A 26,480-nucleotide genomic window follows, 5' to 3' on the forward strand; every position below is an offset into this window, starting at 1 on the left:
GCAGCTTTCAACAGATATAAAAACATAACAAAACATTAAACATTAAAAAAAACACACCCTTCCCTAAACAAGATTGCCTTCAGACTGTTCGGGAGTTGAATAACTCCATACCTCCAACATTTCTCCAATGAAAATAGGGGAAAGCGGGACATTCCAGGATCAAATCAGAAACCGGGACGCCTTCTCTAAATCAGGGATGTTGCTGGAAAATAAGGACACTTGGAGGGTCTGAAATTCCCAGCACCCTTAACAAACCACAGTTACCAGAATTATTGGGGAGGGCATCACATGCATTGAATGTATGGTGTCTATGCCGCTGTAGTCATTGCCTTTAACAGCTATATATTATTTGCATTTTTGTAAACGAACAGTTATGCCTGCCTCTGATTAATATTTCCTTCCAGGTTTTCTTCCCACAAACCTGCACTAAAACACCTTCAACAGCAGCTATTCATTTAGGTCTCCATCTATTTCCTGATTTCCTCATACAGTAGCTTCAGTTGCTGATATGTCAATATGGGGTAAATCCACATACACTCCTTTGACAACTCTATTTGCTAAGCAGAAGTAATCTGCCTATTTATTGCCAGCATTCAAACAAAGGAGTTACATAAATCAGATCAGAACCATCCATTTCCTAAAAATAACAAAGCATATGGGACATCCAGAGTCAAGAAAGATGGATAAAAATTGCAATGAATAACTCATTCGGGATAGGAGGAAAGCCCTTGTTGTTTTTAATAAATACAGCCTTTCTCAACCTTGGGTTGTCTAATTTTTAGATTACCTAATTTCTGAATTTCTATCCTGCCTGACAAAACTAACTGGTCTGTGCTAGGTTATCATTTGATTAGGCAGGGATAGAAACAAACGAATACTATACTTTCCATAGCTATACAGGTAACAGAGGTGACAACTTGAATAAAATATGGGAGGTGGCAGATAAGCCCTGCTCCACATAATCAATCACAAGACCTGGCACACAAACACACACAATTTCAATGGTAATGCCCATAAATATGGGGGGGCAGGCCCTTAAAATATTTTATTGGGGGGATAGAGGGATCTCAGCTCCTAGGAGTTGGCTCCTATGACAGGTAGAAATGGAACCATGCAGAAAATAACTAGGTTTAGATCATTCAGTATTTGACAAGCCAAACAGAGGGGGTTTCTTGTTTTGTTTTCAACGGTAAAATACTGTTCAATGAATTTCAAACACCTAGCAATCTGTATATAATATAATCTGCTTACACATTTTTAATGCTGCTCATCCAATATAGATTCCAGAGAACATCCCTTGAAAATTCATAGCCTTTGGTAAGAGTTCTTTATGGCTTGGGGAGAAATCAGCAATCAACTAAACAAGGAAAAATACTAATTACATAAAGAGGAATGCAGTTTTAAGACTCAGAACTCAAATTTCCTTGGCATGCAGAACTTCAGAGGACTAGGCATAGCAGTTCCAAAGTTGAGCCCTATAACCAGCATGCATAAAACTCATCCAGGCTTATCCTCTCACACTCCTGTATCACGGAGAAGTGGAACGCATGTGCACCCTTCTGCGTAACAGAGCCTGTGGTTCATGCATGTGCGCCGCCGCCACCCAGCTTAATGACTCCTCTGTGCTTTTCTCACCTTTCTAATCTGACTCCTCACCTCCTCCCAGGAAAGATGCTGCAGCAGAGCTTAGACCTTCAGCCCCACCCCACGTCACAGTTGTGTGTCTAAGTAATCCAACTGACACAACCCAGTCTGGGGAAGAAGGTACTCTGCCAGCGCGGGCATCTAGATCTGTCTCGCATGCTCAAGGTCACCCGGCATCCTATTTGGGGGATTCTAGAAAGATGAAAAGTTTGCCTTCCAAACCCAGATCATATATGTGCCTTCCAGTATGGGACTGTTTATCTTATATACTGTATTTTTTGCTCTATAAGACGTACTTTTTCCCCTCCCAAAATTATGGGGAAATGTGTGTGCGTCTTATGGAGCGAATGCAGGCTCCATGGCTTCAGCGAAAGCAATGTGAAGCCTATGAAGCGCAGTGGGAGCGCTCCCGCCGTGCTCCGGAGGCTTCGTGTTGCTTTCGCTGAAGCCAGGAGAGCGAGAGGGATCGGTCCGCACCGATCCCTCTTACTCTCCTGGCTTCGCTTCGCTGGAGAGGTGCTGCACAGCTTTCCCTCTCTGCGTAGCACCCCTTCAGCGAAGCGGGAGGAGAAATTGAAGGGGCTCCGTTTCTCCTGCTGCTTCGCTGAAGGAGCGCTGCGCAGAGAGGGAGAGATTTTTTTTTCTTGTTCTCCCCCTCTAAAACTAGGTGCGTCCTATGGTCGGGTGCGTCCTATAGAGCGAAAAATACGGTATATGCAGATTCTCCAGGTGTCCTCTTTTCCAGGGACAGTCGCAGATTTACAGAAGCCATCCCGGTTCCTGATTTGATCCCAGGATGTCCCACTTTTCCTTAGGACAGGCATGTCCAAAGTCCATTTTGGGGGTCTAATCCGGTCCGCCCCCGTGGCAGGGGCGCCCCCAACATTTACTGTATTTTTTGCTCTATAAGACGCACTTTCCCCCTCCTAAAAATTAAGGGGAAATGTGTGTGTGTGTTATGGAGCGAATGCAGGCTTGGCACGGCTATCCCAGAAGCCAGAACAGCAAGAGGGATCACTGCTTTCGCTGCGCAGCAATCTCTCTTGCTGTTCTGACTTCGGGTGGAGAGGCGCTGCGCAGTTTTCCATCTCTGTGCAGCGCCCCTTCAGCAAAGCGGAAGAAGAAACGAAGCCCCTTCCATTTCTCCTCCTGCTTTCCTGGAGAGGCGCTGCGCAGAGAGGGAGAGAATATTTTTTTCCTTGTTCTCCTCCTCTAAAACTAGGTGCGTCTTATAGAGCGAAAAATACATTAATTCGGCCCCCATGGTAGTATATGTCCTGGGGTAAAAGCTCAACAACCTCGGTCGGCCCTCATGCATGTTCACTTCATCAAATCTGGCCCTCTTTGGAAAAAATTTGGGCACCCGTGCCTTAGGACATCCCTATTTTCATCAGAGAAATGTGGGAGGGTATGGAGTTATGCGACCACTGAGCCAAGGAGAAAAGTAACTAGCCTTTAGAAGACATCTGAAGGCAGCCTTGTATGGGGAAGTTGTTTTAAAAAAATGCTTGGTGTTTTATTATGTTTTTATATATGTTGAAAGCCCCCAGAGCGGCTAGGGCAACCCAGTCAGATGGGTGGGGGATAAATAGTAAAGAAAATAATGACAATGACAATCTGACATTCCTGTTGTCATCAGCGAAATGTTGGTGGGTGTGATTTATGTGGTTGCTAACAGAGTCTTTTATCTTGTTGAGTTCACTTTCCTATGGAGAGACACAGGTGGGAACAAATACAACTTTAGGGGGAAAGTACTGTTGCCAAAACAAATATACTTTCATACAAAGAAAGGTTGCCATGACAGTCCTAAAAACATTTCAAAGTTCTTCAGGTGCTGTTTATCAGACCTACCACATACTTGAGAGTTTGACTGTACAAAACTGAATCTATTTTGTTGCATTGTGCAAAATATGAGCAAGCCAGGGCTGAACTGATACTACCCTTGCTGACCTTTTCCCAGGAAAATCAGAGGCTCACTATGTCAGGTTCCTATTGGAAGACCGGACAAATGCTAGAACATTAGCAGTGGCAAAGTTTTTATCGGTGGTTGCAAGAACAAATGATCCCTATATTCTGAACAAAATGCTTGTTTGACCTGGAGGTGGGCTGTATGAATTGTGTATTGCTTTATAATGATTTGTTGGGTCTCTGGACCGTAATAAAGATTGATTGATTGATTGACATATATGCCCAAATAAATAGAAATGAAACAAAAATGCCTGGTAGTTTGCAATGCCAAGTAGATAGGAAAAAACATGCTCAGGTATCAGCAACGCAATACAGTACCTGAACCTATCAGCACATCATGCTACAGACAAATAGTTTTCCTTATGCGCACATTTCTAAGAAGAACACTTGACGGTGTCATGAAACAATGAAGAGGGACAAAGTAAGCCTCTAACCCCAAAACACAAAAGAAAATTCTATTTTGCAAAGGAAACCAAGCCTCATTAAATGTAGATAATTTGTGAATCTGCTTCCCATCATTATAAATGGGAGGAGAGACATGTGAACATTTCACAAATGACACAGAAGTGGAAACATATTGCACTCTTCAGAATCTGAATGAACCTTAACAAAGATTTGTATAAATTAATATTCAGGTAGGACTTTAAACCACGGAGATTAAGCTGAATGTTTGCCACTAAAACAGACAAATGCCAGAGACATGATTCCACCTGCACTGATTTGTTTCATCTGGGCTTGTCCCATAATCAGAAACACCTGGATTTCAATGGTATACAAAACCAAATTGATTCCTGGTTATGAGTTATTGATGGAACCTTTAATAATTATTTGAAGACATTTGAAGGACATAGTAACACCCAATGACAGGGAAATGACTGTACGTTCACTGACAGTCACCCAGTTACAAATGGAAAAGGATTACAGTAACTCCCTTTTTCTAGCTAAAGGAGTTCAACTCCTTTGAAAATTATGATTGTCCTTTATTTTTACAATTTTTAAGGATTCTAGACCCCCCCTTTTTTTAATCTAGCAGGAGGATTAGTTGAACTATGGACCTGATTCGTTCATCATCAAGCCTCACAAGGAAAAACCCCCACTTACCAGGTATTAAACTGCAATTCAATTTCACAGCTACTGTGGATAAATTCTTCTACAGGATGTCTTGCCGATTCTGAAAGGGTCCAGAAGTTCCCATCAGAATTTACAACAGTCCAATCTCCTAGAATTGCCTAGAAGGAATTGCCTAGAAGGAAAACATTGGCTGGATATTAGTAACTTAAGTCACCTCACTGCTCTAGCTAATCTAGGGACATCCTTTCCTTTTTAATCCGCAGAAACGTAACCAGGACGACTCTTTTTATCAAGGAGAGAACAAAGCTTCTTAACTGTTTTCTCACTTAAAACTTGGCTTGAAACATTATTATTTTTGCCTAATTATATTGTACTTTCTTCATTTGGAAAACCGTTCTAGCATATGGATAGATCTGATCGCCCGTGTTTGTTTGTTTTTCCAAATCAGTAGCATAAGGCAATGAATAAAGATATTTATATTTAGGTAGCTGTCCTTTGGCAATACACCCATATAGGCGAATAGAAGATATTCAAGTTCAGAGTCCTAAGAAAGTAAGGCAATCCATTTCTTTGTTAACCAGCAACAACATTAAAGCTGCTACAGAGCTTTCAAACGCAGCTCAGGGTACTGAAACAAATCTATGCCCGTTTAATTATGGGATTCTCTTCAGCTAATCATTACCTCATAATGAAATGGCCTAGGAATAATCCAACTCAAGACACGCAAGGGGCTTCTAGCAATTACTGATTGAAAGACAAAGCGTAGCATTCCACAAAGGAGTTATGAAAAGCAGGGTAAAATATTTTAGGGTTTGGACATTTTAAGATGCAACAGCTATACAGGATTGTAAGCTGCATTGCTTCAAAATGTGCTAAGATACTGGGATAAGTGGGAATCTGGGCTTCTGCCCCAAAGGCCTATCCTGATGACATGGTTGGAGATCGGTGTTCATACTGAGGGTAAAACAATCCTATATTCAACACCAGGAATGTCAGAGAATTCTGATGGAAACAGAAATAGTAGTGGAAACGACCAATTGCTGCTTTTTCGTCCCATGTGTGGAATGGATAGCAATCCAGCAAATATGATCTATATTTATGTTGTATTTTCTTCTCAAAGCAACTGACAATTATAAACGCATACATAATATAAAATACTTTTTTTAAAAATATTTTGTCTACAATGAGATTCCTCACCCTTTTAATTCCCTCCCTCCGTTTATACTTAGGACAGTGCTAAATGCCCATTTCCAGATTGTGTATCTGTGTATGGCATGTCTGATGTAGGGGCCATGTATCATTTGAAATAGAAGCTTCAACCAATGTTTCCAATTTTGTGCGTTTCCAAGACTTTTTAAGTAGCTGGTTAGGATCTCGTTCAGAAGGTTTGAGACAGAGAAATAATCCTGAAAAAACAATTTGAGAAAAATGAAAACAAAATGTCAAAATTATGCTTTATCTCTCTCATGAGAGATTTATTGGTAAAATTTTGACATTTTAAGTTTTTCCCAAATTAATTATTCAAGATCATTTCTCTGTCTCTGGGTGAGCTTTCCAGCTGTTTAAAAAGTCTTGGAAATGCACAAGGAGAACCCAACTCCTCTCTCATTTGAGCCAGAGATTTAACCTGGTTGTTAGAAATCCAGTCCGTAAATCTCAATGCCAACTGGAGAATCAACTTACAGTACCATTTTTATTAAATTGTGGGTGGAATAAAATGGAGGTAATGGGGGAAGTTGATGGGAACCAATAACTTTTAAGTACGTATGGTACCTTCCACAGAGCTGTAACTCACAAATTTTTAACAGAAAAACCACCTTGGAGTGATTAGCGAATAGCACCCAAATGGAATTTGTATTAATTGCCACAAAAGAAATGACAGAATTATTCTTTATTATGAAAATTGCTCCATTTACAGCCACTGATCCCACCATATTTTTTTTTAAATAAAGGAGCTACACAAAAGCCATGATTCAGATTTCCAGAAGTTATCAGCATTGTCTGTATTAACTTGTTAATTCAACTAGAATATTTTTCACATCTCCCACATCTGTGACAGATATAGTGAAGGACAGCACCTGTTTTATCCAAGATGTCAGCTAACATTATCCACATACACCAAAGGAAAAGTCACAAGAACAATGGCATGACTGTTTTGTGGCTCTCTTCTTTAAACAATACTTCAACAAAAAAATAACATTTGAACAACAAAAAAAGTGTTTCCTTCCAGGTACTCTAGGTCCCTGCATACTAAGCCAACATCTCAGGCATGACCAAGCATATACTTATTCCGACAGACCACATTGCTAGCCTTCTGTAATCTGTGTAATGAAACTGCTCCAGTCACATGAATTGTATATTCAGTACATCTTAAGTCTTGGATTGCCATGGATCAGAAGAAGTAGGAAAGCCATGAGTTCTGTAGACAGATCTTAGTGGATACATAGACCCAGGCAGTTTAACTTATAAAGACACTGTGTGGTTCCATAGTGCACTTCAACCCTCCAGAAGCTCAGACAGTCTCTTCAGAATAACAAGCGGCATATTTCCGGACTACGCTTTTATATGAATTCCATGTAGATGCCACACTACACATTGCTTTTGTGAAGAGATGGGGGGGAAACACTTTGCCACTTTGAAGGGCAAATATTTTTTCTCCGAGAGCTGCCTTGAAAACCTTATTTTTGCTTCTTATAAATTTTCTTTTCCCCCATTTATATTGGCCTCTGCTTTTTTTCCTTTTTAAAGGCCTCAGAACTGCATCTACTGCATAAAGATTTTCAGTCCATCGTAAGTGCATTTCTGTGAAGAAGACTAAAGCGGTGTTCATCGGTGTCTTCTATATTTAGGTGAATTATTTAGGTGAGCTTCTCGTGTTGAATCTGGTAATAACATGCCTGCAAATAAGGTTTTTTTAAAAAATGACAATTAGCATTCTTTTAAGTGGGTTGGATCCAGATTAAGCTACTTTATTATTTAACAGGATTTACAATGGTACCTCGGGTTACATACGCTTCAGGTTACATACGCTTCAGGTTACAGACTCCGCTAACCCAGAAATAGTATCTCGGGTTAAGAACTTTGCTTCAAGATGAGAACAAAAATCGTGCGGTGGTGGTGTGGCAGCAGCGGGAGGCCCCATTAGTTAAAGTGGTGCTTCAGGTTAAGAACAGTTTCAGGTTAAAAACGGACCTCTGGAACGAATTAAGTACATAATCGGAGGTACCACTGTATATACATCTTAATCATCAAAACCTTTAAGATGTTTACATGAAATACAATATTACCAATAAAGTCAGTTATCAGCAAGTTAGCACAGCTTTGTGTTTTTCAGATTTCCTAGTTAGCAGCTATTGCTGATTACAAAGATTAAGGACTAAAGGTAAGGACGTTGTATTTGCGATCAAAGCAGGTGAGAGATCTGACTGATAGTTCAAACAAGTCTAAATATAAATGGTGTATACAGAAAAAAAATAGATAAAGAATGTCTTAAATAAGGATATTATTTATAGGCTTGCCTTCAGAGTAGTGAACATAATGCCTTGCTCCCCATGTTGGAGATATGGATCCATGAGGTCCTCAATCAAATGCACTTCAGAACCCAAATTCCTGATCCTGCCACAAAAAGGGAACAGCTGTTTAAGTCAACCAGCCACTATTTCGCAAGACTTCACCAAGAGTACAGAGTGCACACCTACCAACATTGAAATACAATGAAATACAGGCTAACAAGATAGCTATTCCCCAGAGCAAAGGTATACCGCCCCCTCTCATGTAACAGATGAAGAAGTATTGTGCTACTGCCACTGGATCAGAGCCAATAGTGGTGTTATCTCAGCCCCATGTAATCAATAAAATGTGAGTGGGACACACTGATTTAGTCCACTTAGACCCAGAACTTTGATTAATTAGCATTTCACCTATCTCGGCTCAGTTGCCAGAACAGAAGATTCTTAATGTCAGGGTTATGGGTTAGAGCCCGACTTTGGGCAAAATATTTCTACATTACAGGGGTTTGGACTGGTTGTCCCTTGTGGTTCCTTCCAACTCTACAATTCTACGAGTATTCATTGCAATTGCAAATGACAAGATTCAGTGCATTTGCAAAAATTAAACAGTTGCCCACCTGGCCCGTAGCACCACATACAGAAAAACAGGAAACAAATCATCCATCGACCAAAGGAAATCCTCATGAAGACTCTCAAGGACGCTCTGTGAGATTTCCTCAAATGTCTGCTGGATCACCTTCAGTTTGTCAGCAGGTGTAAAAGTTGTACTATTAGGAAGACATTTTTTTTAAAAAAAGCAAAATTAAAGCATTTGTGATGCTGGCAAGGCAAATTCTTGAAAGATTTCAATAAGGCGGTAAAATAGTTGCGAGCGAATTCTGTTTTACCCCATTCTCTAACAAGAAAATCAAACACACAACCCAAGTTTCCACTTTGAAGAAAACAGTAGTTTCTGATACCTTGATGCACACAAAGGATTTACCTATACAGAGAGGAAGCTGTCAAAAAGCCAGTACAAGAGAACTGCACCTTTTAATTTGGCACATAAATGAAAGCAAGAAATAGGCCGAAGAACAAAACTCTGGTGCTTTTCATACGCTTTGGACTACAACTGCCATCAACCTTATCCATAGTGGCCAATGATCAGGGATGTTGGAAGTGGCAGTCCAAAATATCTAGAGGGCTCCAGTTGGAAAAGGCTGCTCTACACAGTGACACATTAAATTGTGATACATTATATGCTTCCAGCTCACTCGGCAGTAAGTCTCTCTGTGTACAATGGGGCTTAAAGGTAAAGGTAAAGGGACCCCTGACCATTAGGTCCAGTCGTGGCCGTTCATCTCGCTTTATTGGCCGAGGGCGCCGGCATACAGCTTCCTGGTCATGTGGCCAGCAGGACTAAGCAGCTTCTGGCGAACCAGAGCAGCACGGAAACACCGTTTACCTTCCCACTGGAGCGGTACCTATTTATCTACTTGCACTTTGATGTGCTTTCAAACTGCTAGGTTGGCAGGAGCAGAGACTGAGCAACGGGAGCTCACCCGTCGCGGGGATTTGAACCTTCTGATTGGCAAGTCCTAGGCTCTGTGGTTTAATCCACAGCGCCACCTGCGTCCCTCACAATGGGGCTTGCTTCCTAGCAAATGCGTTACCACCGAAGCCTAAGACCACAATCCTCAGATCACCAAGTGGAAGTAGTGCTACTGACTAGGACCAGAAAGACAGGACAAAAAAGAGTCAATGTTCAAGATTACCTGATCTGTTGTAAGCACTCCACTGCTGAAGCAAAACAAGCATCTTTTGTATTTGGCAATACCTAAGCATAAGAATGAAAACCTATGATTATGATTTCTAACAGCGTATTGGATAGAATAATTCAACACACCAATTTCAGAAGTAATCAGAGATGCTGGATTAAGACTGCAATAAACCTTAACTTCTAGAGCACCACAATAGTTCAGTTTCTGCATGAATTCCAATTTAGAGAAGGCTACTTCAAATGGGGGGCAGGAATGATATTTTCAACAGTAAACATCAGGGCTGGGAGATTTATAGGGATGCTTGAGGAATTTGATTTCTGTGAACTGCAGTGCAAACAGACCCGATCCTCACCTCCCAGATTAATGTTCCGCTTAGAATGTTATTATATGTGACATAAGTAAAGTTTCAATTCTGAACACCTCTGAATTTAGTTACTCAATTATTGGTTTTGGGGGTGGGGAGTGTTTTCAGATGCATAAGTTAGGATAAAACATATTTTAGCCATGAGTACATTGTGAGAATTTGTAAATTTTTATTTTATGATAAAATATGTACTGTATTCAAACGGATTCTTTGTAGGATTTTTTTTAAATGTGCGTAACGTGGAAACAAGACAGAACAGACTTATGAATGAACACAAGCAAAACTGACAGGGAGTTTGATTGCTCTGCCCATCCCTACTTCTATATCGTCACTATATTAAAAATAGAATTAAAGTTGTGATTCTGGCCATGTGTAAATTTGATCAATTAAAATGAAAGATGAGGATCAACTTGAACAATTATCTAGTTAGTGATAGACATCTGCGCTTGAGAAATGCAACTCTCAAAATCCTTCAGTGAATATTATCATCTTACAAAATACTTTAGGTCCCCATTTTATGAGAACCAAGCCAAGACATAACTGTGGTTAGGAATATCAAGTTGGTGACATGCTGCTGCCCTGTTCTTTCTGAGCCATGTCCAAAAATCTCAGCTTCATCATGGTTGCACACTTGTGCTCTACAGACGCTAGCAGTCAGGATGGGCACAAAATGATATCATCAGGCTGTGCTGGCCCAAAGGTGCCTAGTCTGCAAAACAAAGTTTTCTCACTTTCCCCGTTTAGCAACAACATCGTGGCCTGCCTCTGGCATGCAGAATGTACCAACTGGACACCTGCACTTTATAAATTCCATACGGAAGGATTATTGCTTTTGCTTTAATAGAGAAAGTGCAACTTAACCACATGCAGAATATGAACATAAAAGGAAACCACAGAAAGCCTCCACCCAAATCAATGAATAATTAGATTGTACTGTATCTTTTAATGAAGCAATGATTTGGGGATCATTTAAAAAAAATCACTTAAGTGAAATAATGTCAGGAAAGATAATGATAAATATTACATGTCCTTGGAGCCATGCATCTAGAAGAACTGTACACTGTAAACTGTAAAAATGATTGACATATAAATGTCAAGTGCTAACCAAAACAGCAATGTATTAAAACTGACACACACACAGTGACTGCAGTCTAGCTTTATTCAACTCAAAGGCTATCAAAGATATGCAGTTAAGAGAACTCCAGATGAAATATAGCATACCTTTTTATTTTCACCAAGAATACAGGTTTTCGTTGGCCAAAATTTCCTGAAAGAAGTACCATGAGTATAGTTAATTATTTTCCTATCAGGGAAGAAAGGAAGTTAAACAAAATAATTTGTTTTCTAACACACTTCCTTACATATATATAACTGAGGTTTCAGGTTCTTAGCATAGTGGAATTTCCTCATATATCTGGATCAGTCAACTGAGGGGATCAAAGCAAAAACTTTTTGGCTCATCTTAATGCAAGCTTCCTAGACCTGCTGCCCTCCAGATGCCACTGGACTGGAACTCCCACTGATGCTGATGGGAGTTGCTGTCTGAAACATCTGGGAGGACACCAGGTTGGGGAAGGTTGGCTTAAGAACAAAGATGAGTTAAGTGAAGAATGCACATTTCTTTGTGGCATGGCCATAAGAAAACCAGCCTTCTGCCCAAACTTTGGAAAGCTCTAAATCTCCTTTGTGAGAGGTGACAATTAATCCCCCGACAGTAACAAACAGGAAATAAGTACAGTGGTACCTTGGGTTACATATGCTTCAGGTTACATAAGTGTTAGAAGTATCGGTTGGTTGCTCGAGAGCAATCAGGCAATAAGCTTCAATAGTCTGTTTTAAAAGGTTTCTTATTGATGATGAAAACCGTTAGAATGCAGAGCACCTCTATTCCGTGTCTTGCTCATTCACTGGCAGAATCTGAGAGTGGGCGGTCCTTAAACCTTCCCCAGCAGAGTAGTTTTTTGACGCCCAGTCTGCGCCTCCCCTCTCTGCATGGAAGCCTACTGCGCAAGGAGGGCGTGGGTAACGGAGGACCTCTCTCCTCCCCGCTTTGCCCAGGCAAGGTGTCCTGGCAATGCCTCGCCTCCTCCGAGCCCTGAAGCTCCTCTCCACTGGAGGCGTGGTTGCTCTCCTCCACTGAGGAGACGCTGGTTCCCACGATCTTTGGGGGCTCTCTGTAATCCATCCGGCTTTTCCCCTCTCCCCCCTGGGCCGATGGCAGTTCCCTGACAATACGCTTCAGGTTACAGACTCCGCTAACCCAGAAATAGTACCACGGGTTAAGAATTTTGCTTCGGGATGAGAACAGAAATTGTGCTCCGGCAGCAGCAGGAGGCCCCATTAGCTAAAGTGGTGCTTCAGGTTAAGAACAGTTTCAGGTTAAGAACGGACCTCCGGAATGAATTAAGTACCTAACTCGAGGTACCACTGTACTGCATTCTCTAGCCAGGAGAAACACATTGAAGCATGCTTACATCTGCACCCCCAAAAAGCTCAACAGAGCCATGTCTGGTTGTTTGTTCAGACGCAGGACGCACTCCCAGTAAACATCTTCCTCTCGCTCGTTGTCTAAGGCGTACAGCATGAACAAAGGAGGGTAAAGTCGCGGTAGCAACACAGGAAGCAGCAACCCAGAGCTTGTGACCACATAGCTGAAAAACACAAAACGAAGAAAGAGCTTTGGATGAACGAGGGACAGCTCAAAGAAATCTTTATTATACGGCTCAGCTCTCCTCAACCTGTCCTATCTTTTTTTTAAAAAAAAAATCTTTTATTTTGCTTTAAACAAATACATATAAATATAGACAACCAAAATTACAAAATTACAAAAGAAAATTCCTTAGTAATAATAGCAATAATAATGAAAAAAGCTAAAAATCTACAAAAAATATCAAAGTACATGGCATAAAACATAAGCCATTATGGGAAAGAAAAAAGAAAAAGGAAAGAAGAGAGGAAGGTGAGCCAAAACAAGAAGGCTCATCTATTGGACGCTTCCGTCAAGGTCACAATAGATTCTTATCAATTCTCTCTATCTGCATTCCAACAAATTCCTCATCTTGGTATCAAGGAACATTTGTCTATGCGGTATCATTCTAAACCTAACCAGGTCTTTCTTGTTGAACCCTCGTCCCCTAGACGTGTCCTATCAACAACACATGTCGAGGAAGAAAGGCAACCAGTCCAAGGAAAGGTGGGTGGGTGTGATAGGAAATTCACTCCCCAAACTTTCTGCTCCTCGTTCCACAAAGAGCAATCAATGCCCTGTTCAGTTCTTAAGCTCCTGAGCAGCTTAAATGTTTGCCCATGCTGAATGACATCACAGCCCCTAAATATGGAACAATTGTGTTCCATATTTGTGTGTGAGGAACAACTGACACTATGAGGTGTGCAGATGTACACACTGAGCTCAGGAATATCACCACAGCAAAGGGGAGGACTAGTCTGGCCCTAGCCATTGATCAGAGGAGTAGCAGCTGTGGAGAGCTTCCTCCCTGATCCTACCACCCCGTGTCAAGCATTTCTAAACAGATTTTTATCTACATACCCTGGTTCTGGAGATTCTGGCCTGGAGTCATTTTTTCCACTACAGAATGATCTCCTTCCTTTGGTCTCAGTCACCAAAAGTGGGATTGAACTGCCCTCTTCAGGAAGATCAGGGAACAGGAATCTTAAAACCAAAACGTGTGTAAAATTAACCACAACTCACCAAACTGTGTCAAAAATTCTTAACAAGGGTTGTTGTAACCATTTTTTCAAATATAATTCTCTCCGAATAATTCTCTTCGATTTTCTTTTTTGCAGGGGAACCTAGCAACAAGTCAACAGCTGCTGGATGATCAGCGTTTCTGCACAAATGCATTTCTTTATGCATGTTTGTTAAAAGAGAAAGGTGGAAGTATAAAGGTTTTACACTAAATGAGAGACAAAGTTCATTGGTTTTTTCTTACCTGACTAGCTGGAAGATGCGTTTGAGGTAGGATTTAATTTCCCTGACTGCTTCCTGCAACAGCCGCCGATTAGCTCCCACGCCTACATACGTCATTCGATATACAGCAACTAGGGTCTCAACAAGTTTTCCCAAAGGATGCAGGGGAGTATCACACGCCTAAAAAGAAAAGGGTCAGAGAATTAGGCAGCTACATAAAGAAGCAGAGTCTTGATTGCAACACTCATATTTATTTATTTAAGGCTCTTTGTTTAAAGCAATGGCAGTTCAAACAATATACATAACCTACCCATCTTATGGGAGATTCGAACCTCCAACCTTCTGATCGGCACGTCCTAGGCTCTGTGGTTTAACCCACAGCGCCACCCACATCCCTATACAGTGGTACAGTCAGTCTAAACCACAGAGCCTAGGACTTGCCGATCAGAAGGTTGGAGGTTCGAATCCCCGCGACGGGGTGAGCTCCCGTTGCTCGGTCTCTGCTCCTGCCAACCTAGCAGTTTGAAAGCACGTCAAAGTGCAAGTAGATAAATAGGTACCGCTCCGGCAGGAAGGTAAACGGCGTTTCCGTGCGCTGCTCTGATTCACCAGAAGCGGCTTAGTCATGCTGGCCACAGGACCCGGAAGCTGTACGCCGGCTCCCTCGGCCAATAAAGCGAGATGAGCACCACAACCCCAGAGTTGGTCACGACTGGACCTAATGGTCAGGGGTCCCTTTACCTTTACCTTACCCAACTTATAGAAAAGAAGAACATTTACTCTACAATATTAGAGTACAGTTAGATTAGCCTCAACCAGAGCCAGGGCTTTTTCAACACTGGCTCTCACCTGGTAGAACGCTCTGTCTCATGAAACCAGGGCCCTACAGGATCTGATTTCTTTCTGCAGGGCCTGTAAGACAGAGTTGTTCCGCCTGGCCTTTGGCTTGGAGTCAATTTGATTCCCTCACCCTCTATCTTTTTCCCTTTCTCCTCCTGTGATGAGGCTGCATTTTAATGTTTCAATGTTTTAATGTATTTTAATCCTGTTTTTAAGTTGTATTCATTCAACTTGTTTTTATTATTGCTTGTTATCAATGCTCTAGTCTAGTACATGGGTAGGCAAACTAAGGCCGGGGGGCCGGATCCGGCCCAATCTCCTTCTAAATCTGGCCCGCAGATGGTCCGGGAATCAGCGTGTTTTTATATGAATAGAATGTGTCTTTTTATTTAAAATGCATCTCTGGATTATTTGTGGGGCCTGCCTGGTGTTTTTACATGCATAGAATGTGTGCTTTTATTTAAAATGCATCTCTGGGTTATTTGAGGGCATAGGAATTTGTTCATTATTTTTCTTTAAAATATAGTCCGGCCCCTCACAAGGTCTGAGGGACAGTGGACCGGCCCCCTGCTGAAAAAGTTTGCTGACCTCTGCTCTAGTATCATCTGGAAATTATACCAAAGACTGCAATCTGTAGGAGTTTATAGCAGACCTGGGGGAAGAACTGGAAATAGTGCTCTTACAAATTTATTATTTGTGGAAAAAATCCGCACTTTATAGTAGGAATGCATGCAGGTCCCGTTTACTGAACACAGTGTGTTCCCTGCTTGTATCCCAGCTTATAGATAAGAACTTATTTAACAACAGTCACAATACCTTTATGAGATATTTCTTAATGTTGTCGTATTTTTCGAGTGTGAAGGCACCAACGTGTTTTGGAATGAACTCCAAGCTCTCCAAAGTTTGCGCATGAGATCTACTTAACAGTTCTGGGCTGCAACAATGGAAGCGATATAGTTATAAGCTATATAGGAAACACACATGGGTCAAGTAGCTACAAACCAACCAACTGTAAAGAGCTAAATAATAAGTAAGCCTAAAAACACACATAAGAAAAGAAAAATAATTACAAATTCTGAAAACCAGAGATACTGAAAAATGCAATAAATTATACTAGCTCTTTCTGTCATCTTAATATTACAGGACCCATTACATTTGCCACACTCATTCCTTCCTCTCTCTCCAATAACTACACTATTGTTTCCTAATATCCCACAAGGTACAGATTTTCTTAAGTGTACAAAAATAATACTTTTCTGCTTCTGTCACAGGGCTGCTCATGTGGATATCACCCTTCCCTATTTAAAGTATGCCGCTGTATAATGTACTTGCCCTTAATTCTTGCCAATTGGAATAGCTCTTTCTAGCCATTTGTTCTAACCTGCTGAAAACCTTCATATCTGCTCTGAAACATTTCCTCCTTTTTTACATCCGTCTTCTCTCTTAAGAATTTTTTCCTATAATTTACTAATTTAAAAATAATCCTGGGCAGTATGTGATCAACTATGCTAACTAAAGGCTCTTGCCACCACACTAACATTCTGTCAGTACCTAATAGATTCATAAAACACTAGAATTGCTGAAGTTTCCACACACAAAATGGCAGATTTTTTACATGTACACTTTTTTTTAATGTACACAAATGCTGTGAAACTACATATATTACAATATATATCCACAGCAAACTTCCAGTAAGCTGTTTTTAAAAATCTTAATGTAAATTTAAAATGATGGCCGAACTTCACTTGATATTTTTTTCTGCTGTTTCTTGAAGTACAAGTGTCCCTCACTACTAACCTGTCTTTGTGTTGACGCCGATTGGTTGTCAGGGCAACAGCAATGTTATCCCAAGCTTTCCACCTGTCCCCTTGGCCTGGTTGCTCACAGCCTAGCTGATGCCAGCATTCCTCAAACACCGCCTTCCATTTTTCATCAGCAGGAACAGCAAGGTTTCCAAGCTTCCGCCTGGGGACATTTTAACCACAAGAATCGCAATTCTCAATGAAACGCCTTAAGAGATGTGCGGACCAGAAATTTCTCCTAAGAGCATGCAGATCTAGAACATTATGGGGTGGAGCAGGGCAGAAACACCCCCCCCCCCCACTCTTCAACATCTCAAGCTTGCTCTTAATTAATAAGACACATTAGCTAATGTTGGGCCGTCTGACAATTGCTGAAATGGTTTTTATTGTCCATCACTTGGGGGCGTTTCATGGGAGATGATTCATAAATGAATTGTTATTTATTATATCAATAACCAGGACAGTTAATAGTGCCCAAGCTGAAAAGATGAGGTGGTAAGGATCAAAGGATTGTGGGATAAAGACCAGAAGCATTATTTTAATAATATCTTACGGTAACTTCAAGGCCTTTGCTTAAAAGCAGAGAATCTGATTCTCTCTGTGCTGCATTAGACAAGTGAGCAGCATTAACTATTTCTTAGAAAAAACTCAATCAATAAATTCTGAAATTAAGACAGCCAACAATCCTCGCTTCAGAGGCACCTGCATACATTTATTCATAGACCCCCCTAGTGAGGTAAAAAGCAGCTCCCTAAGAAGTTTGTTAAGTTTGGCAGGGAAGCCTGATTCACAGTCAGATTTGGGCATCAGTGATGTCAAAAGCAATTAACAGCATCATAAATAAAAGCCAAGGCGGGTGGGGCAGGGAGAAATAGAGTCTTATGCTGTCCATAAATATAAAATAGACATACATTTTGTTTCACAATTTAAAAACAACCACAGCTATGTATAATGGGTACTGTATGACTTAAAACTGACAGCCGCACCAGTGCTCTTCAGAGATGACAATCATGTACTGTTCCACAAGTCTGACAGGCACCTATTTCCCAAAAGCATCTCTCTAATGACTTATAAAAATGCCTGAAAACATCCATTATGAATCAAAATGGGCTGTGCAGTCCAACCACGGCACAGATGCATTTCCAGTTGTGTTTATGTAAAGGTAAACGTAAAGGGACCCCTGACCATTAGGTCCAGTTGTGACCGACTCTGGGGTTGCGGTGCTCATCTCGCTTTATTGGCCGAGGGAGCCGGCGTACAGCTTCCGGGTCATGTGGCCAGCATGACTAAACCGCTTCTGGCAAACCAGAGCAGCGCACAGAAACGCCGTTTACCTTCCCGCCAGAGCGGTACCTATTTATCTACTTGCACTTTGACGTGCTTTCGAACTGCTAGGTTGGCAGGAGCAGGGACTGAACAACGGGAGCTCACCCCGTCGCAGGGATTCGAACCGCCGACCTTCTGATCGGCAAGTCCTAGGCTCTGTGGTTTAACCCACAGCGCCACCCATGTCCCTTTCTTTTTATGTATATATATATATATATATATATATATAAAAAGGTAAAGTTAAGTTCAGTCGTGGACGACTCTGGAGTTGTAGCGCTCATCTCGCTTTACAGGCCGAGGGATCCGGAGTTTGTCTGCAGACAGTTTTCCCAGGTCATGTGGCCAGTATGACCAAGCCACTTCTGGCGCAACAGAACACCGAAACCAGAGCAGGGCACGGAAATGCTGTTTACCTTCCTGCTGGAGCGGTACCTATTTATCTACAGTGGTACCTTGGGTTACATACGCTTCAGGTTACAGACTCCGCTAATCCAGAAATAGTACCTTGGGTTAAGAACTATGCTTCAGGATGAGAACAGAAATCGAGTGGCGGTGGGAGGCCCATTAGCTAAAGTGGTGCTTCAGGTTAAGAACAGTTTCAGGTTAAGAATGGACCACCGGAACGAATTAAGTATGTAACCAGAGGTACCACTGTACTTGCACTTTTGGGTGTGCTTTTGAACTGCTAGGTTGGCAGGAGCTGGGACCGAGCAATGGGAGCTCACCCTGTCGCGGGGATTCGAACCACCAACCTTCCGATCGGCAAGCCCAAGAGGCTCAGTGGTTTACACCACAGTGCCACCTGCGTCCCACGTTCTGTTTATAGGAACCTCCATTTCTACTGCCTGTGTAAGGGTAGAGGCCCTCACTCTTTAAGTGCCAGTGACCAATTGCAGCTCCGAAAATACAGCTGCTACATTTTCACTTTCTTCACACTGGTCACCAGCTGCTCAGATATCATATAACATACAGAATTTTCACCACTTTTAGCCTTTTCTAAAGAACAAGCATTGTATCTCTTGACCCCATGGTCTTCCAAGCACCTCAGACAAAACCTGTAGTGTTGCACTCAAATCTGAAATCCGCATGAGGACTTGGCAATGACGCTGTACTATTCCCCATTGCCTAACCAAGCAGAGGAGCTGGAAATAAACAACTAGAGTTGGGCAAACAAGGCAATACAGGCTGTGATCTGCAACCTACTTTGCATTCAAATCAGTGCTAGGGCTCAAGTACCATGGCTAGCTACAGACAAAGACACGATACAGTCTAAACAGAAGCCAACTCCCATTCACTCACAGGGTTTTGGGTCGGTCCTTCTCATGATCATACAAACTGGGTTTGAAGTAGGTTCCAGCAATCTTTATCCCAGATCCCCACTCACCACTGAAAATACCTTCAATAGTGTCTCCATTTGGCAAAGTCAGTCTTCCCTTTGAAGAAGGGATGGAGGGGAGGGGAGAGAAGAGAGTAAAAGAAGAATGAAATCACTCATTTTTAAAAACTGCTCTACTCAAAAAAAGCAAACCCCCAAAATATGATTTACCAACCTTTCCATTAAGGGTCCAATTATCTGAAAACTCTCCTTCATACACCGTGTCATCTTCAGAAAGCAAGACACCAGTCCCCTGCATAAAGCAGTATAACAATCATTACAAGCCCTGTTCTGAATAGTTCACATAAACACAGAGTAGTATTAGGGAAGAAAAATGCAGGAAGATGTATATTTTTACAGTAGCCGTAACACAAAGATACAGAACAGTCAATGTGCTGGATCCAAACTTGTCCTTAGCGGGAAGGGCAGAGATCCAGTGGAGACTCATAATGGAAAAAGGTGGAGGAAGGAAGAAGGCAATTTTCACCTATTCCTTTTTCCTTCTGCACTGTCCTCTTCAGTCCCCCAACCCTCCAGAGCAGATTTTCATTGGGGTATAGGGGGTTGCAGGAAGAGGAGGGGTAACTAGCAAAAATTGCCTCCTCTGCTCTTCTACCATTGGGCGCACCCCAATAGAGGAACTGCTCACAGGTAGTCTGGATCCAGTCTGGCATAAATGCTACTTTGAAAAAAGGGGGTGAATTTTTATTTTTACACGTTGAGCACCAAAAAACAGAGTAAGGTTAGGGACTGCTCCTTCAACCGTAAGACACTGGTTTGTACAGTACTCACCATCATTTTATTGCTGCTAAAGGCTCCTTCATAATACAGTCCAAACTGTGTAACCACAACACCATTGCCCTGGCCGAGGTCATCTTGCCACATTCCCATATATTTTTCTCCCCTGAAAAGACAAGAAGGGATTAAGGGCCAAAGCAATCTAAATTTTAAGAAATAAGGCTCACCATACCATCTCATGTTCTGTGACACTCTGACAACTAAACAACAGACATACTACCCTACCAGCTGAGAAGCCTTTTCGGCAATTAATAGGGTCATATCAGAGCTCTATAATGGGGTTGGGGGGAGGGCACAAACTAGTGTACATCTTAACTGCAGTTTATGTATCATTTTTGTAAGTTTGCCATTATTATTTTTAATTGTGTGTTATCGCACTTTTCAGTATTTCCAAAGAGGACTTATATTAAGGTTTATGAAACATGAATGCTGAGCTAAAATATAAATTAGTAAGTTCAAAGGCAGGTGAGAGATAATTGAGATAATTTATTACGGTCAAAGACCAGCTCACATAACATAACACAATAAAAACAGCACTCATAAAGATAAAATATACAGTCGGAGCAGATTGCAGCAATAGCTCATGAGTTAAAGCAATAGCTCATGAGTTAAACAAAGGCAGGTGATTGATTGCTGACATACAAGTTTTAGATTGCATTCCATGTCATCTTGTTAGTGATTTTATTCAAGTAAACTAGAGGGATAAGCAACTACTTAGCATAAGTTTTTAGAATGCTCAGAATCTCTTTACCTTGTGATATCGTCAAATACTCCATATCCAGTCTTCTTATCCATCACCCACTGGCCAATGAACATACTGGGAGAGGTAGATGTCAGTTTCCCACTGCGCAGGAGACCATGCCCATGACGCATGTTATCCTGAAAGCTCCCTTCATACACTTCTCCACTGGCATAGCTGAAATAAAAGAGTGTTATCTCTCTCCCCCTCTGCACACAGAAAACCACATTTTTGGCAGGAATGTGAAAACAGGACAATTATTTCCAGTGATGAGTTTAAGGGGGGGGGGGACGGAGATGTGTTGTATTGTGGATTGTGTAGTTCTGTGCAAAAAGAGCATGAACAGATATGGTATCACATCTATGCACAGATTGTCGTGTGAAGCAACATGGGCACATGTATATTTCACTGCATGGACACAAGGCAAAATGCAACTTCCCAGGAGGTGTTCACACAATGAAATGTGTTTGTGAGTGACAACTGTCTCACATGGTGATCTTCATAGGGGTTTCAGTCTGTTCCTACCTGGAAAGGTTTTGCATAGAAAGAAATGGTTTGTGTGTGTGTTAAGTGGCCCTTTGAAGTGCATTGTGGGTTAAATGCTGCTCTCTTTTGGACCATGCACGATGACCTCTAAAACAATCCACATGTTGTTTTGTATACTACCTGTAGATGCCTTGTCCACACATTTTGCCCTCCTTCCAATATCCAACATAGCGGTCACTCTTGTTCAGTATTTTGCTTGGTATTTTGTATTCACCGTACCTGCCAATATGAAAACAACAAGAGTCCTGAGCAACTAGAAAACAAGAATATAATACAAAGAGCAGCAATCCCATACACATCTACTTGGCAGTAAGACCACTGAACGTTGTAGGATTTACTTCTGAGTAAACATGTACTGAATAATACTAAAAATGTATAATGTATCTGTGAATTATGTGTAAAGGAGTAATGGTTAATGAATTATATGATATGCAATTATAAAATACCTATATATCACTTTTCTATACATGTATATCTGAAGCAGTAGCTATAGAAATTTAAGCACACATAATAGATTCAGCCAACAATTCCAAGCATGCAGTTCAAATTGTGACTGCTTTATTTTTGAAACTGCATTGACTTTATGAGACAGCAAGTTTAGCTCTCCAGAATTTCATACAAATTTTGAATTGAAGGTAAAGTGATGAAAATCACTTGAGAAACAGCACTGGTATTTTCACCTGTGAAATAGAAGGCTAAATAGAAGTTTTAGGAAAGCGTCTTACAGACAAATCCCTAATACACTGTTTAAAAAAGCATACTACTACATAACAGAATTCTTCAGTTTAACACCATGGCTGTCTCAGACCCAACCCCAACCCCCCCCCCCCGCCCCACCCAGCAGTGCACAGCTACAATCTTTCATGTTCAGGAGCTTCAGCTGCAAAGGATTACTGTACTGCAACAGTTGCACAAGCACTGTATGGACATACTTTTATTTTAGCATCATCCAGATTTCTAACACGCACACAAATCTGGCAAGGCGTTTGAACAGAATAAAGGACACGGGTGTGTGTGTGTGAAGGAGAGAGTTTAATTTTACACTGCAAGCTGCTTGTTACAGTGATTAAAATGAACCCTTACTCCCAGGTAAGCATGGAAGAATCCAAGTTGCACTTTGAGCAGATCCATTGAAATTAATGGATATAAGTTAGTCATGCTCACTACATTTCAATGGGTCTACTATGAGTAAGATCAACACTGGATATAACCCAATATATCATGTGACAACTTAAGTTAGTTTCACAAAACTCCTAAAAACTATTTTGACCGCTAAATAAATCCATCAGCCAAAGGGAGGTTATCTAACACCTTGCTGGTGGTAAGAAAAATTTAAGTAATAAACAGACTTCTCTTTCTCCAACCCCAAATTTGGTTTAACTCTTTGTACCTACCCATCTTCCAGGCCACTTCTGAACATGCCAGAATACATTCTTCCATCTGCCCATTTCAAAACTCCCCTGAAATATACAGAGTGCCATAATTAGACCAGTTCCTCATTTGAATTAGCATAACATGTTTTATGCAAGACTATTACATCGTTCAAAGGACTAATGCATTTTTTCTGGCTAGGTTTTAGAGCTCAAGGTTAAGTGGTCATAGAATAGGCAGCTTTTCATTTATTGTACTCTGCTTTATTCAGATTTAAATACTTTTTACATGCCTTTTTTCACTTGTTACCTAACTTTAAGCAAAAAGAAAGAAAGAGATGAAGATGTAAAAGAAGAGAACAGGGGAAAACTTCAGGTGCTTGAAAGGATTTATTGCAAGTCCAATATGTTAAAGAAAAAATCCTTCCTTGTGAGGCGTATTTTCAGCAGCAATTTTCACCAAATGCAAGCAATGCTGTAACAACAGAAGTCAGCACATTTTCCATGCAATTAGTGAAAATCTCTCTCTTTTTTGGCCTGTTATTATTGGTGCTTTTCTGCTTGGTTTTAAGTAAACAGGACAGCCTCTTAACTAGCGAAAATGTACATAAGAACATCTGAACAGTTTCACCTGCCGTGTGGTTTCCCAGAAAGCCATCGACCATTGTAAGTGGCGTCCTTAAGCCGAGGATCTTTGTAAAAGGTGTATTTGGCACTCCGTGAGATAGGGGGCTCTTGCCTCTGAATGTTTCCGCTAACTCCATAAGGAGGCAAGTCAGTCGTCCCTTTTAAGGCCTGATCCACTGCTTGGCTTATCGCTCTCAGCCATTTAGTCTGAAACAATTACAGTAAAAGTATTCAAGGTTTTGCCTACCCTTTGTGTTCCTCCTCTCTATTCATAACTACTTTTATAGGAATACTGAAGGAATCTCTTGGAGTTAGTCTGATAGGACTTATTGGTGCCACAGAATCAATAAATGATAAAAATCACAGAACTGCAAAAGTTCATCTGCTCCAGCAATCTTAACCTTTTCAGACTTGGGGCCCCATTTACCTTCTGCCTGGAACAAAGGGTCAGTTTTTAATACACCACCATATTATGGCCATCATTCTCTACGTCACTTAAAAACAAACTAAGCTTAAATTTAAAAATACCGTATTTTTTGCTCTATAAGACTCACTTTTTCCCTCCTAAAAAGTAAGGGGAAATGTGTGTGTGTGTCTTATGGAGCGAATGCAGGCTGTGCAGCTATCCCAGAAGCCAGAATAGCAAGAGGCATTGCTGCTTTCACTGCGCAGCGATCCCTCTTGCTGTTCTGGCTTCTGGGATTCAGAATATTTTTTTTCTTGTTTTCCTCCTCCAAAAACTAGGTGCGTGTTATGGTCTGGTGTGTCTTACAGAGCGAAAAATACGGTAATAATTGGCAATGAATGCACTGGCATGAACCATCTATGGGCTAACTATGGATCACAAGTCACTATTTGAAGACCAGTGATCTAGTCCTAGTCTCCTTCTAAACCATGATGCTACATACTCAGCTACAGCAATCTGGACCATACTCGCATGTCTTCTATACCATGGGCTACCGTCTACGTGCAAACAATGTTAGTTTTGCTCCTCCCATTTGCACAGACAGGAAACAGACCACAACTCCTGTCTCAGCGTTACATTTGATCCATGGATGATTTCACTCCCAACAAACTATGATCAGCCAAGAACAAACCTCGGCTTACAAGATTGTGTTGCAAAATGAACCATCATCTCTGATTTGCATGCAACACTAAATTGTGGCTTGTTTCATCCACATACAACCAGAAAGGAGGTGAACAACTCAGATAGGCATGTTTGCAATATACCATTAACTATGGTTTGCCGTGCTGTGCAAGCAGGGTCATTGTATGTTGATTTCCCTTAGGTTACAGAGTGAAATAAGCAGAGAAAATAAGCTTACAAAGTACCGTATTTTTCGCTCTATAGGACGCACCAGACCATAGGACGCACCGAACCATAGGAGGGGGAGAACAGGGAAAAAAAATGTTTTTCTTGTTCTCCCCCTCTAAAACAAGGTGCGTTCAAGGTGCATTCACCCGAGCTTGTGGGGCTGGCGGTGGGGGGAAGCGCTGCTCTGTCTCCGTCTCGCTGTTCTGGCTTTGGAACAGCCTTCCTTTGCGCGCAGCCATCCCCAAGCTAGAAGAGTGAGACGGAGTGCTCCGCAGCGCTCCGTCTCCCTGTTCTGGCTTTGGGCTTAGCCGTGCAGCCTGCATTCGCTCTATAGGATGCACACACATTTCCCCTTAATTTTTGGAGGGGGAAAAGTGCGTCCTATAGAGTGAGAAATACGGTGCTCTATGTTCAAAGTAGCTAAGGCACTTAAGATGGCCCTCACAAGTAAGCCAAGCCCACATTCCTTGTGGGGAAGTAATGGAGGAAGACCACAACTCATGCACTAGGTATAATTTCTGGCATCTCCAAACAGGACTGGGGATGTATGCTGACTGGAGCCCTAAGAAATGCTGCTGGTCAGTGTACACAATAGAGTTAAACAGACCAATGGTTTGACTCGGTATAAGGCAGCTTCCTATGTTCCTGCCGTTAACCTACCTGGCAAGTGGTGCAAACAGGGGAGGAGAGGAGAGAATGCAGTTTCAGTGCCTGCCTACCTTTTCCTGTGGTGTTGATGAAACAAGAATGAACTGTTCTTCTGGTGTAGTGACCCTCAAACCATTCCTAGTATGAAGAAAGACCAAAAACAAAAACAAAAAGGTTCATGTAAAAAGAACATAAGAAAATAAAAAATAATTGAACAGATAACAGAAGCTAGCACAGGCAAAAATTAATACCAAAGCAAAGGGGCAGAGTCGCATTCTATTTTCTGTCCTTTTCCTTCTAGCCTCTGGCTTAAAGAAATGTTCAACCTTTCCCTAAATTCATGAGAAATGGAGAATCTCCATTTGCAACAGTAAAGTGCCATGTAATCTAACACCTTCCATCATATTTCAGTCTCTTATCACTAGCGATTATAAGGAAGACTGTACTCTGCACCAAAATAAAATGAAGAAGTTCCAAGTTATGCAAGTTAAGTAAAGTATTTATGCTTATCTGGCATCTTTTACTTTACCTATACCAGATCCTGAAACCACTAGATTTATTCAGCCATCCTTTTGTTTCATAAGAAATTACCAAGCTGCCAAGCCTACACAGTAATACCTCCGCGAATGTTTGCCTTGTCTACTGTCCATTCCAGTGAATGTCCACGGCAAACCTGGAAGTACTGGAACGGGTTATGTCCAGGTTTGCATGTGCAGAAGCACAAACCGCTCCACATGTGTGCGCAGACATGGCACCTTGCTCTGCATCATTTTCGGCTAGCAGTCGGGGCTCCGGAACGGATCCCGGCTGCAAAACAAGGTACGACTGTACTCACATCCATATGGACTAG

At 41.5% G+C, this 26,480-nt stretch overlaps 2 protein-coding genes across 6 annotated transcripts in view; both read right to left on the reverse strand.

Moving 5' to 3' along the window:
- The window catches only part of MPP4 (MAGUK p55 scaffold protein 4), a 53,049-nt gene extending 47,740 nt beyond the window's left edge, over positions 1–5,309 (reverse strand). Inside the window, exon 1 of one of the 2 annotated variants that reach the window (XM_079978787.1) lies at positions 4,714–5,309. The gene's annotated coding sequence lies outside the window, so the exon portion shown is untranslated. Of the gene's footprint in view, positions 1–1,635; positions 1,658–4,713 lie in introns of those variants that run through there. The other variant, XM_079978786.1, reaches the window with a different exon arrangement.
- Positions 5,310–6,561: 1,252 nt separating this feature from the next.
- The window catches only part of ALS2 (alsin Rho guanine nucleotide exchange factor ALS2), a 50,405-nt gene continuing 30,486 nt past the window's right edge, over positions 6,562–26,480 (reverse strand). For 3 of the 4 annotated variants that reach the window (XM_079975778.1, XM_079975779.1, XM_079975780.1), the window contains exons 17-34: positions 25,702–25,768; positions 23,672–23,874; positions 23,065–23,130; positions 21,791–21,889; positions 21,137–21,301; positions 20,380–20,491; positions 19,763–19,840; positions 19,512–19,645; positions 16,882–17,049; positions 15,901–16,018; positions 14,267–14,424; positions 13,864–13,986; positions 12,791–12,967; positions 11,538–11,583; positions 9,947–10,008; positions 8,810–8,959; positions 8,202–8,298; positions 6,562–7,580 (exon numbers count right to left, since the gene is read on the reverse strand). In XM_079975778.1, the coding sequence (XP_079831904.1) occupies positions 7,542–7,580; positions 8,202–8,298; positions 8,810–8,959; positions 9,947–10,008; positions 11,538–11,583; positions 12,791–12,967; positions 13,864–13,986; positions 14,267–14,424; positions 15,901–16,018; positions 16,882–17,049; positions 19,512–19,645; positions 19,763–19,840; positions 20,380–20,491; positions 21,137–21,301; positions 21,791–21,889; positions 23,065–23,130; positions 23,672–23,874; positions 25,702–25,768 (2,062 nt within the window). In that variant the 3' untranslated portion in view covers positions 6,562–7,541. Of the gene's footprint in view, positions 7,581–8,201; positions 8,299–8,809; positions 8,960–9,946; positions 10,009–11,340; positions 11,384–11,537; positions 11,584–12,790; positions 12,968–13,863; positions 13,987–14,266; positions 14,425–15,900; positions 16,019–16,881; positions 17,050–19,511; positions 19,646–19,762; positions 19,841–20,379; positions 20,492–21,136; positions 21,302–21,790; positions 21,890–23,064; positions 23,131–23,671; positions 23,875–25,701; positions 25,769–26,480 lie in introns of those variants that run through there. The other variant, XM_079975781.1, reaches the window with a different exon arrangement.

The sequence above is a fragment of the Podarcis cretensis genome (assembly GCF_951804945.1).
Source record: "Podarcis cretensis genome assembly, chromosome: 1".
In the NCBI taxonomy this organism is placed as follows: Eukaryota; Metazoa; Chordata; class Lepidosauria; order Squamata; family Lacertidae; genus Podarcis; species Podarcis cretensis.